Source organism: Silene latifolia, chromosome 7, assembly GCF_048544455.1.
Source record: "Silene latifolia isolate original U9 population chromosome 7, ASM4854445v1, whole genome shotgun sequence".
Lineage (NCBI taxonomy): Eukaryota > Viridiplantae > Streptophyta > Magnoliopsida > Caryophyllales > Caryophyllaceae > Silene > Silene latifolia.
Window position 1 is genome coordinate 15,886,721 of NC_133532.1, and position 12,002 is coordinate 15,898,722.

Sequence of the window (12,002 nt, forward strand, 5' to 3'; positions counted from 1 at the left end):
TCGTTAGCTACGCATTTGCAAAAAATATAAAAGTTAGATATTTTTAACGTACTCGTAAAGACGAATCAAACAAGATCCCACATGAATATATTTTCACTTACGTATCGAGAGAAAATTGAAACTGAATACTCACTCGTGAATAGTGTTAAAAAATGAAATAGGTAGAGTGGAGTTGAATGGAGGTAGTACAATTTATCGAGTACCCAGTAATAAAAAGGCATAAGGCCCTATTCTTTTCGACTAAGAAGAGTTGAACTAAACTGAATGGAATCCAACTGAATTAAAAGTTAATTTGTGAAGATATTAGATTTGTAAAGAGATTAGATAAACTGAATTAAATAAAGCTAAACTGAATTGAAATGAGCTAAAATTTAGTCCAAAACTCCGCATAAGTAAATAAAACAACCAATAAACAAACAAATCTACCTTTGCTCATCTATCCCCATTCGCAATTTACTCTCCCTACACAAAACACCAAATTTGTGATCAATTGGTCTCCCTTGTGACGGGTTATCATTTGTGACGGATATTTTGTGAGATAAAATGGTAACAAAATGGGTTAGTGGAGAAAGGGGACCACATGAATAGTGTTACAGAGAGAGAAAAAGTGGGTACATTGTGAGATAAAATGGTATCCGTCTTCAGCTTGTGACGGATATGTCATGTCTTCAATGAGAATTTGTGATTTGTGATTCACCCCACAAAGTCAAAACTCAAAAGCTCAGTCCAACTAATAGACAGACAGATAGTCAGACAGTCAGACACACCCCTCTCCTCTTCCTTCATTCTTAATAAATTCCAAACCATCAAATTTTGAAGAGATAGTTGCAATTAACTACTCTATCTTATAGTAAACTTAATAACAACATTCTTCAACATGCTAAAACATTGACCTCCAAATTCAACATCTAATTTGTACATACATACATTTTTACAATGATGAAGAAGAAAAAGAAGCAATTTTTAGATGTACCCATCATGTTTCTTCTTCTTCTTTTGTTCATCATTTTTCCTCTTTCAACTGCTGTTACTGAAGATGATGTAAAGTGTCTTGAAGGTGTTAAAAACTCCTTAAAAGACCCAAATTTAAAGCTCAATTCTTGGACTTTTTCCAATTCTTCTGATGTTGGTTTTATCTGCACTTTTGCTGGTGCATCCTGTTGGAATAACAGGGAAAATAAGCTTATTAGTCTGCAACTTACAGATTTTCAGCTTTCTGGGAAAATCCCAGATTCTCTGCAGTTTTGTTCTAGCATTCAGACACTTGATCTTTCTGGTAATGATTTCATGGGTTCAATTCCTGTTAATATTTGTTCTTGGCTCCCTTTTTTGGTTACTTTAGATTTGTCTGATAATCAATTATCTGGTGAAATACCTCCTGATCTTGGTAACTGTCAGTATTTGAACAAGTTGGTTTTGTCTAATAATCAATTATCTGGTTTAATTCCTGCTCAACTGTCAAATTTGAACAGACTTACTGTGTTTTCTGTTGCTGATAATCATCTTTCTGGTCAAATTCCTGAATTTTTGGCACATTTTGATGAGTCTGGCTTTGATGGAAATGATGGGTTATGTGGGAAGCCAGTTGGGTCTAAGTGTAATGGATTGAGTAAGAAGAATTTGGCAATTATAATAGCTGCTGGTGTGTTTGGCGCGGCCGCCTCGTTAGGGTTAGGGTTTGTGTTATGGTGGTGGTATTTTTCGAGGGCGGGGAGGAGGAGGAAGGAAGGTTATGGTCTTGGAAGAACTACTGATGGTACTTGGGTTGATAGGTTGGCAGCTTATAAGCTGTCACAGGTATCTTTGTTTCAAAAGCCTCTTGTGAAGGTTAGGGTGGCTGATTTGTTGATTGCTACTAATAGTTTTAGTCGGGATAATGTGATGATCTCGACTAGAATGGGAATAACTTATGGAGCCATGTTGCCTGATGGGTCGACATTGGCTATAAAGCGGCTTAGTGCTTGTAAGCTTAGCGAGAAGCCGTTTAGGACGGAGATGAACAAGTTGGGAAAGCTTAGGCATCCAAATTTGGTTCCATTGTTGGGATATTGTATCGTGGAGGATGAGAAGTTATTGATTTATAAGCATATGTCTAATGGAACTTTGCATTCTGTGATACATGGGAAGACGATGTTTTTGGATTGGCCTACGAGGTTTAGAATTGGGTTAGGTGCCGCAAGAGGTCTTGCTTGGCTTCATCATGGAGGGGAATTGTCGTATTTGCACCAAAACATAAGCTCAAATGTAATTCTTCTAGATGATGACTTGGATGCTAGGATAATCGACTTTGGGCTAGCAAGGCTTCTGTCGTCTTCAGAATCTAGTAATGAGAGTAGCTTTGTCAATGGCGAATTGGGAGAATTCGGATATATAGCACCAGAGTATTCTAGCACCTTCACGGCATCACTAAAAGGGGATGTTTATGCTTTTGGTGTGGTTCTTTTAGAATTGCTGACGGGACAAAAACCGTTAGAAGTGGCACTTGCCGAGGAAGGATTTAAGGGAAACTTGGTCGATTGGGTGAATAAATTGTCGAGCTCTGGCCGATTACTTGAAGCCATTGATGAAGATATATGTGGGAAAGGACATGATGATGAAATTCTTCAGGTGTTTACAATTGCATCTAAATGTACAGTTTCTCGACCCAAGGACCGATATTCAATGTACCAAGTGTATGAGTCACTGAATAACATGTCTGAGGACCGTTACTCAGAGCAATACGCTGAATTTCCGTTGGTTTTTGGAAGACATGACATGGATCAGCCAGTATAGTCTTTAGGCAACGTCGCCTGCTGAAGTTTGTTTTTAACCACCTCTACTTTGTCTGCTGCCATATCAGCCTACGGACTGAGATTCACTCATGTTGTTGAAAATTGGAAGGTGCCATTTTATTTAGCATCCTTTCCCCGATGTGCATTCAATTTTACTCAAACTCCGTCAAATACTGGTATTGTTACCTCGCTTGCTCTAGTGTTAGACTTCTCTCTTTGAAAATACTCCGTATGTGGTCAAGTGTTGGACCCGCTCTTTAACCTAAACCCATTGTTCTTGCTTTTAAAATGACGTGTTCAAGTGTCATAACCATGTTTGTCTGTCGTGTGTAGTGTGTCTAACACAGGTACGCAAGGTGATATGAAGAATTTGTGTCATGTTGAATTCCGCTACACCTGTATAATGGAAAGTCATCGTAAACTGCATTCGCTTGCAAAGAGTATTTTTTTTTTTTTTTTACCTTGGAGGTTTTCATCAATGTAAATGTACTTTCCGCAGCTCATTGCTTGTGGTTTCACATTTTTTTTTTAGATTAGCATGCATCATATTTTTTCATCAACATCTAAGTTGGTTCTTTGCTTCTGATTGTAATTATTTTGGGTTGAATTATTTTTTCCCGGGACAGGAAATCTCATTGTACAAGCTGCCCGACTTCCAATTCTCCTGCAGTTGCAAAAATTTTAGTCGTCTTTCTAACTGCAGTCAATCCCGACTCTTAGTTTTTGGTTGTCTTATGTTAAAAAAGTCCTTCAATCCAAATTCTCGGCGATATTTTCGCTGTGAATTATTCAAGCTTTCTTTTCCCTCCTTTTATGGGTGCTCTTGTTATTACGTGTGTTTATTCCTTTGCGCCTTTGCGGTATATATTAGGGAGTAGAAAATTCAAATCGAAGAAATTGATAACTAAGTTGGCAATCAATTGACCAACTTTGGGGAGGAATTGTGCACATGTTTTTGCATTGTCTCACGGAGGAAATAAAGGTGCATTGAATCCATGAATTATCCTTTGAAAGAGGTCCCTTTGTGACGAAATTCTTGTTTAAAACGAGTATATCCATCATAGACATAAAACGGAGCTAGTAAAATAGACCAGACAAAATTCTCGAGACTCGAAAAAAAATTTGTCCTCCATCTATCCAAGAGAAGTGTTTTTTAACCCATTATAATTTTAACTGAGAACAACTCATCGGTACTTTAATTTCAACTTCAACAAGAACAAAATTCTTGTTTAAGACGACAATGTCCATCTCAGACTTAAAAGTTAAAACAGGTTAAGTATCGTAGATGAGACAACGGACGATGCCTCAGAACTAACAAACATATAGCTTGCCGTCTTCTGGTGTAATTCCTTGATTTATTTAAATCTGACAAGCATAATTGAATTGGTATACAAATCTTTTGCCATGTCTCCGAAAATCATCAGTGTTCATTCGTTTCAAAGTTAATCTCACACCCCTTGAAGTTACAGGCAAAGCCGATTTTATGTTTCCAAATCAAACTCAAAGAACATCACATTAGAAACTACACAAAATTCAGATGCCATGAATCCAAGACAAGACGGTCAAAATAACCAAACTTTGTAAGAAAAATTAATCAAAAAGACATTCCCCATAAGATGAGAAAGATATGGGGACAAAGGTAGCATATATCCTCGTCAAAAAGGGAAAAAAATTAACTAATTTATGCTGCTTCTTTTTTCCAGCCAAAGGGGAGTTACACCGCTACCCTTTCACCCAGAAGATTAAATTCTTCCAAGGGTTTTATTGGTAGGAACGTTGCTGGAAGCCGTTGCCTCTTACAGAATCAAAGGCGCTTCCTGAAGTCCTAACACCGCCACGCCCCCTTGGGGCTTCATTTTGGTAAGTGCCTCTACCTCGACCTCTGCCTCTTGCTACGGCTGTACAAGACAGACAAAAGGGTATCAATCATGAGCAATGAGGTGCACAAGTATCGAAAGGCATTTAAGCTCAAGTGAAGCGTTTTGGCTAGGGCCTCACTGGAGCTTGAGCTTAATACCTACCGTGCCCTATGGCTATGTGAAATAAAGTAATGTAACAGGGAACCAGCAACTTAGGTCATACGTTTAGCACAAGACCAACCGCGCAAAGGTGTATATAATTCATCTTAAGAGTAAGCAATCGGCTAATCATATCACTGCATAAAACCACCCTTACGAACAGCCCAAATTCTATTATTGAAAGCATCCAAGTCTGATAAATGAACTGGCCTACAAATTAGAAGTGAATCATATGACTGCATATCTGGCTCAATTACTTAGATTTGAATTTAAACTCAACCAGAGGATAAATTAGTCAAGATTCAAAGTAAAACTTCGCTCAGGCCCACATACAAGATACAACCGTACAACACAACCTTAGCAACAATATATAAGAGCGCATACCTCCACCTCGAGCAATACTATTGCTGCTTGCTCTCCTCCCCTCAATGTAGACTTGCCTACCCAACAGTTCTATTGGTGAAGCCTACAATAGTTGAATTCAAAATGGTTAGGCTTATAAAACAAAATAGTAATGTTTCTGAAAATCAAAACAACTACCAGCATTTATTTATTCCAACTAAGGAAAAATTCTTGCTATAAGAAATACAGTTGATCAACTTGATTCACCATTAATCTACATTCTACAATGTACACATATCCAACACCCATTGTCCAAATAGGGTAATGAGTTGGTGGGAGCATTTGCAGTTTGCATTAAAAGTTAGCACGCTGTTACAACGGTGTATAAAGACAATAAGCTGATAGTGAAGGTTAACATTATTTGAAGAGGTAACAAAACATTTCAATGCCACTTCCAAAATTTTAGTAACCGAGTCTTAGTAGTGAACTGAAGTAGTGACTAACTGTAATTCGCGACACAACTTTCATTACACATCAGCCTCTATGCTTGGCACTTCTACCACATGGAACATAGATAAAAGTGTAAGACAACCACTCTGGATACATCCTGTCATAGCTTTGAAGGGACTGTCGACCCCACCGGACACCCCTACCTCAGCATGCCCTTTTAAGGGATTAGGGTAATGTTTCTATTGTTGTACTTCTACTAGTGAACTGATTGTTCATCCATGTCCATACTTTTTTTAAGAGAAATATATACTCATATACCTTACTCTATTTATGAAGGAAAACCTCGTATGAATTAATGTAATTAATATAAATGGTAGTTACAGAGTTACACAACTCATAAGACACGCAGACCGAATACATTCTGATAAAATTTGAAGAACACAGCATTTAGAAAAAACAGTAGTGTACCTGAATTGCAGTATGAACACCAGACATATCTTCATACTCAACAAAGGCAAAGCAAATACCAATTTCCTGCAAGTCACATCCAGAGTAGAATAATCAGCTTTCTAGAAAGAATAAATTAATAAGCTCCGCAATATGAAATAGCTTGAAGTTTGAAGTCTGAACATACCTTTTTATTCCTGATAAATACTCCATTAGGTTTGATTTTGCCAAAATTCTTGAATTCCCTCTCAAGATCAGCATTTGTAACATTTGAGGGCAAGTTCCTCACATAGACAGATGCCAGCTCCTCTAAATTGCGCAAGTAGAAAAATGAAAATTAGGGAAGAAACTATCCAGCCAAAATACATTACAAAAAGACGTACACAAATATCCAAACTCCAATTGCAACTGCCAATCTATGATACACACAAAATTTAAGCTCATGATTTACATACTGTATAACTGATGGAAGAGGATCAAAGAAACCTTCACATCATTATGTCATACAAGATACGTAGAATCGTAATAATTCAATAGCAACCCCCCTCATGATCAAACGCTTTAGTACAATAAGTTCCAAAATTAAGGAATAGTTTTTACCAAACCCCGTTTATGTAACAGGATATCCAAATTACTGCCTGGAAAACAAATACCTTCAGAAGTAAGGAACAGCCAAAAAGACGCTGCTTGATTGACGAGGGTGATTCTTCAGAAATAAAGGGGAAAAAAGGCAAATCAATTGGGCTGTGGGAGGTAGAATATAAAACTACAAGTTTACACACCTTCTTGAGCCAACCCGTCATCTGCCCCAGGACCAGATGCGTCGGGTACAAATGATGACGCTGATGGGTTTAGTTGCTGAGCACCCGCTTGTACAGTCTGTTCCATTGCGGGTGGAGGAGGCATGCTTTGTCTTACGGCAGTTTGACGGGGAACAGATGATTGTGAAGATTGTCCCTTTGACGCTTGCAACTGAAACATTTAGGATTGAGAAAATTATCAAATCATGGTCATACAACGAAAAATCATGATGTACAAGTAGCAACTAATGCAAGGTGGGGATGTGGTGGTAACTCAGTTTAAAAGGCGCATGCGTCTTATCGTGCATACAAGACAGTGTTTTTGCAAACAAACTTGTATTACAATGTGAATTTTTGAGCAATTACACCTTTTGGGGATTTTAAGTAGGGTTAACATGTAAAAAAAAAAAAAAAGCCGGGTACAATGGGCCAAAGGGAAGGGTGTAATAAAAGAAGACGAATGAAAAAAGGGATATTTCAAACTCTAGGTATGTTCAAAAAACCCCAAAAGAGGGTTAATATGTTCAAAAAACAAATTCTAGGTATAATTGGGGGAAAGTAAGGAGATATAAAAGAAGAAAAAAAACATATGGAGCCTTGAGTTTGAGCACACTCGTTATGCCATTGTTAAAGAATGGCAATTATGAGTGCATGACACACATCAAAACAAACTGGAACAGAAACATAAAAGGACAAATCATGCAACAAATGCATACGATATTTCGCCGTGCTTTTTTAAACTAAGGATGGCATTAATAAATGTGTGGCTCAAACATCAAAAACAAAATTGAATAGCAAATAGAAGAAGCATACAATGGATGCATATGACAACTTTGCACGTTCTCCAGCGGGTTCCACAGCAGACTCATGTGCAGGTTCAGGAGCCGGCAGAGGAGCAGGTGCAAGGACAGGGTCTTCTACATGGTTAACAGCACTCTCATAGGTATATGGCTCTTCCATTGGAGCTTCTTCGACAACTGTTTCTGGCTGAAACTCTTCATGCTGCTGTTCATCAGGAAGGCTATATTTGTCAATGGGACTATCATCTTCAATATGCAGTGAGTTCACATATTCCCTGGTCTCCTCCTCATATTCATAATTTGGAACTGCAACGGTAAATACATAAGCCCAACATTTCAGAAAAAAAGAAATTAAAATTGTGTGGGTGGAGGCCACAGAGCTGGAAGGGGATTTGATCGTCTACACTCTACAGAACCGCAGTCTCACTCTCAACCACTAGTCCTACGACTAACTGGAAATCATCAAAACATGATCTAAAATGTCATTTGCAATAACAAGTAAAAATGACTATGATAGAAGTTTATATCAAAATCTAGTTAATCCTGAACAAGAACACTGCACGCAATTTACAAAATACATCAAATGAGTAAATGACTCCCATGCTAGTGTACCTTATGGGCTACAGAATTGCTAACTGAAACTAAGGGTGCTTCAAATTAGTACGAAAACATAGGCAGTAATTCTAGCACTTTCATAGATAAAATATAAAAGGAATATGGTACCTTGCACTTTCATCCCCAATATACTAAAAGAATAAGTCTATCCAAAGGTTTCCCTCCAAAACCACTCATAAGTCATAACTTTAATAAGGAAACAAATTGATTTAGAATTATTACAATTTTCTCTATTTTAACAAGGAAACAAAGGAAAATTAATACATATGATAACCTTAGACACACACACACACACAAATAATATTGGTGGCATGGCACCCTTAGCTTATTTTACTTTGGCACGTGACAATCTATATAAATCAAGATCAAGATATATACTTAAAATAAGTTTTGACGACAACAACAACAACATCAAAGCCTTAATCACAAAATGATTTGGGGTCGGCTGACATGAATCATCCTTTAGAACCGTCCCCTCTGGGTGAACGCACACCTCAAAAATGCGAAAAACAGAAAAGAAAAAGTGAAAAACAAAAGGGGAATGAAACACAATACGAAAGCCAAGTAAACTTATAGGTTTTAAAATCGAAGTCCGGATTTCTTTTATAAAAACTTAGAATTTAAATCGAGAATAAAGATTAAAACGATTTTGAAAACCAAAATAAACTTAAGGGTCCGGAATACCTTAAAAGTGAACAAGTATTAATATATAAGAAAGTTGTTGGCAAAAAGGTGTAATAAATCCGAAAAGAAACAAATAAATTTTAAAAATTAAATAAAAAACATTAAATAGTAACTATTTAAATAAGTTTTGTCGATAGAAAAAAATCTTAATAAATAAATTATAAATGTTACAATTCTAAATATAAATCAAGCTTTGAAAAATAGAAAAGTATAAAAACAAAAATCGTAACTGTTTTATCTAAATAGTGTTTTGAGCCTAACACTCTAAGTGTTTGATTAAAAGAATTGATCGCTATATGAATGAAAAAGTGTGTACTTCTCTCTTTTCATCTTATCTTATATACTACTAATAATATGTTTTAGCGTTCAACATATATATGATATTATTTTAATGTTTCAGTTACATATTCCCTCTTAAAAAAAACATGCAATTGCATGGGATCTGAACTAGTAGATAAAATATAAACATAAGGACCATATACAGAAGTGAAATTTCTACACTAACAAGTGGTTGCACTGGCCCTGCGGCCGTAGAATGCCAGCGGAATAAAAAGATCGCTCTTACAAATCAACAAACAATTTTAAAGAATAACCGATTTCATCAATACCTGTCTGCTCTAGATGCGAATTAGTTGCATGCACTTCTGAGTCAACCGGAATGTCAGGTAATTCAGGTACTGGATGCTGGTTAATGACATCCCCATCTTGAAACTGAAGAACATCATTCATGACAAAGTACCCGTTATCCTGAGGAGCTAAGAAGAAGACCTGTGTGAACTTCCTTTTTCCATAGAAGTTCCTTGACCTCACGATGCCAGACACAATAAGAAGAATGCCACCATTCCATGAGTTTTGAACATCCAGCCGCGTGACTTCAACTTTACTAACATTGAGAGAAGTAAGAAGGGTATGGATTTCCTGACAAATTATTAGTTAAATACAGCTTAGGTCAAAGCAAAAAGATACAAAGAATTATTCCCAAAGAAAAACATTGGTATAACAACACTTCATGGACAAAAGGGAAAAACGCATGAATTACTGACAAATGAATATAAGCAATCGATTCATAGTAAAAAGTTAAGTTGTAATGTGCGAGTTAAGGAAAGCAGTTACTCTCTTCAGACTTCAGAGATGATAATACATATCAAAACTGTGAGATATGCCCATTTAGGCATTTATATACATTACTGTATTATTTGAGAATTTGGGTAAGGGAATGGAGGCATAAATAAACATAGCAAGAACCAGAAGGGCGCCTAGGCCCATAAGCACAAGAAGCAGCTCAAACAACATAGATAATTCTACCCTCATCAAAAGTTCGGAGGCTGATAAATCGATAGGAGGAATGTTCTTATCCGCGGTAATTGTGACTTTGTGAGGACTTCCCCCTCAATTGTGCTCTAATGGGGCCACCAGTAAACAGCTTTACAAAGATCTTCCGGATATACTCCCCATACTTTCTCGAGGAAGAGCACATCCTTCCCGTGGGCACATGATGTGCTAACTTTTTAAGTTCTCAAACTCGCAGCTAAAGCCAATCGCCCAGTAAACAAAGTAGTTATCCGAAAGGTATCGTTCATAATCAAGCCAATAATTCCACTTCTTCACAAATAAGAACCCTTTATAACTATATATCTATATGACTATATCCTCATTAGACCATAAAACACCATTCCATCAATGAATTGATTCCAAAACATGCTCGCCGCTACTACTTCTATCAGTCAAAACCTAATTATTAGTACTAATCAGAGTAAAAAGAAATCCAAACCCCCACTTGAACCAAACAACTAATCCATAAAACATCACCAAAAGTGTCAAAACCTATTATTAGCACTATCTATCCCCTACTAACATGAAGTTCAAATCTTTCACCATTCCTTTAATGAATTGATTCCGAACTTTTTTCCACTATCGATCCCCTACTGACATGAAGTTCAAATCTTTCACCATTCTTTTAATGAATTGATTCCGAACTTTGCTCGCCGCTACTACCTCTATGACTCTATCACTCAAAAGTGTCAAAACCTATTATTAGCACTAATCATAGTAAATAGAAATCCAAAACCCCATTTCAACCAAACAACTAATCCATAAATCATTATGTTTTTGTTCTACAAACACAAAGTTTCAAACTTTTTCATCTATCAATCAACTATTAAAATATAGTTCAAATCTTTCATAAAAAAAAATCAATAAAAAACACAAAATTAACAAAAAAGTTACCAGCATAGTAGAAACAGTCTGGGTAACATCCCCATCAACTCGAGTCATGGTGCTTGATTCATTGTAAAATCGATGAGAATACTCTGGTGACTCACTCAGCACTTGATAATATTGATTGATAAAGAACGAACCAACCTATAAACAGAGCAATGCAGAAAAATTTAAAATTATATGCCGCCGTCTCATCATTTGTTTACCTTTAATTAAAATATGCCTCACAAATAATAATAAAATATTAAAAGAAAGATTACCTCGAAAGCAGAGACATTAGAAGCCGCCATTGATGATGACAAGTAAAGCAAAACCCTAAACCAGTCAAGACCCAGAAATCTAATCTACTTGATCTAAAAACCCTTTTAATAATTTTGGATGAATATCCAAAAAAAAAATATATATCAGGATAATAATTATTTTTATTTTTATTTGAAGGAAAGTAAAAGAGTTGAAAATAAAAGGGAAAAATTGAAAGAAATGGAGAGAAGGAGATGAAAGAGTTTAGATCTGAAGGAAGTGAGAGAGGTCTTTGTGTATGTAAATGTTGTTGTCAGCTATAGTGCTATGAGAGAGTGCTATGGTGGCCTCTTTCGGTATTCTTTTTCTGAGGTTTATATATTGAGAGGTGGTCAAGTTGTTCAAGTACTCCTAAAACCTTCATTTTCATTAAACACACTTTATGATCGACTTCCTCCCTTCGAGAAAAAGGAACATACATCGGATGTACTACCTCATATTTGATTTGTTTTTGAGCATATCTGTGTTTTTTCTGAGCTTATTACCTCAAACTTTATTTGTTTTTGAGCATATGTGTATTTTTTCTGAGCTTATTAAAGTTTATAAGTTACATTTTAA

At 36.3% G+C, this 12,002-nt stretch overlaps 2 protein-coding genes across 2 annotated transcripts; one reads left to right on the forward strand and one right to left on the reverse strand.

Annotated features, from left to right (window-relative positions):
- The first annotated feature begins 763 nt into the window (after positions 1-763).
- Positions 764-3,389, forward strand: LOC141591846 (putative inactive receptor kinase At1g27190). The gene has a single exon (XM_074412333.1). It carries the CDS (start codon positions 937-939, stop codon positions 2,770-2,772), a length of 1,836 nt encoding a protein of 611 aa, XP_074268434.1. The 5' UTR covers positions 764-936; the 3' UTR covers positions 2,773-3,389.
- A 787-nt stretch (positions 3,390-4,176) lies between these two features.
- On the reverse strand, positions 4,177-11,733 carry LOC141591847 (nuclear transport factor 2-like). Its single transcript, XM_074412334.1, has 9 exons — positions 11,405-11,733; positions 11,154-11,288; positions 9,536-9,845; positions 7,642-7,934; positions 6,811-7,000; positions 6,216-6,337; positions 6,050-6,115; positions 5,174-5,255; positions 4,177-4,669 (listed from the first exon to the last, which is right to left on the reverse strand). The coding sequence occupies exons 1-9, from the start codon at positions 11,432-11,434 to the stop codon at positions 4,533-4,535; spliced, it is 1,365 nt and encodes a 454-aa protein (XP_074268435.1). The 5' UTR covers positions 11,435-11,733; the 3' UTR covers positions 4,177-4,532.
- Between the last annotated feature and the right edge of the window lie 269 nt (positions 11,734-12,002).

Coding starts and splice junctions, on each gene's coding strand:
- LOC141591846 (XM_074412333.1), top strand. CDS start 937: ATGATGAAGAAGAAAAAGAAGCAATTTTTAGATGTACCCATCATGTTT.
- LOC141591847 (XM_074412334.1), bottom strand. CDS start 11,434: ATGGCGGCTTCTAATGTCTCTGCTTTCGAG. Junction 11,289..11,404: donor CTAATGTCTCTGCTTTCGAG/GTAATCTTTCTT, acceptor CTCTGTTTATAG/GTTGGTTCGTTCTTTATCAA. Junction 9,846..11,153: donor AGACTGTTTCTACTATGCTG/GTAACTTTTTTG, acceptor ATAATTTGTCAG/GAAATCCATACCCTTCTTAC.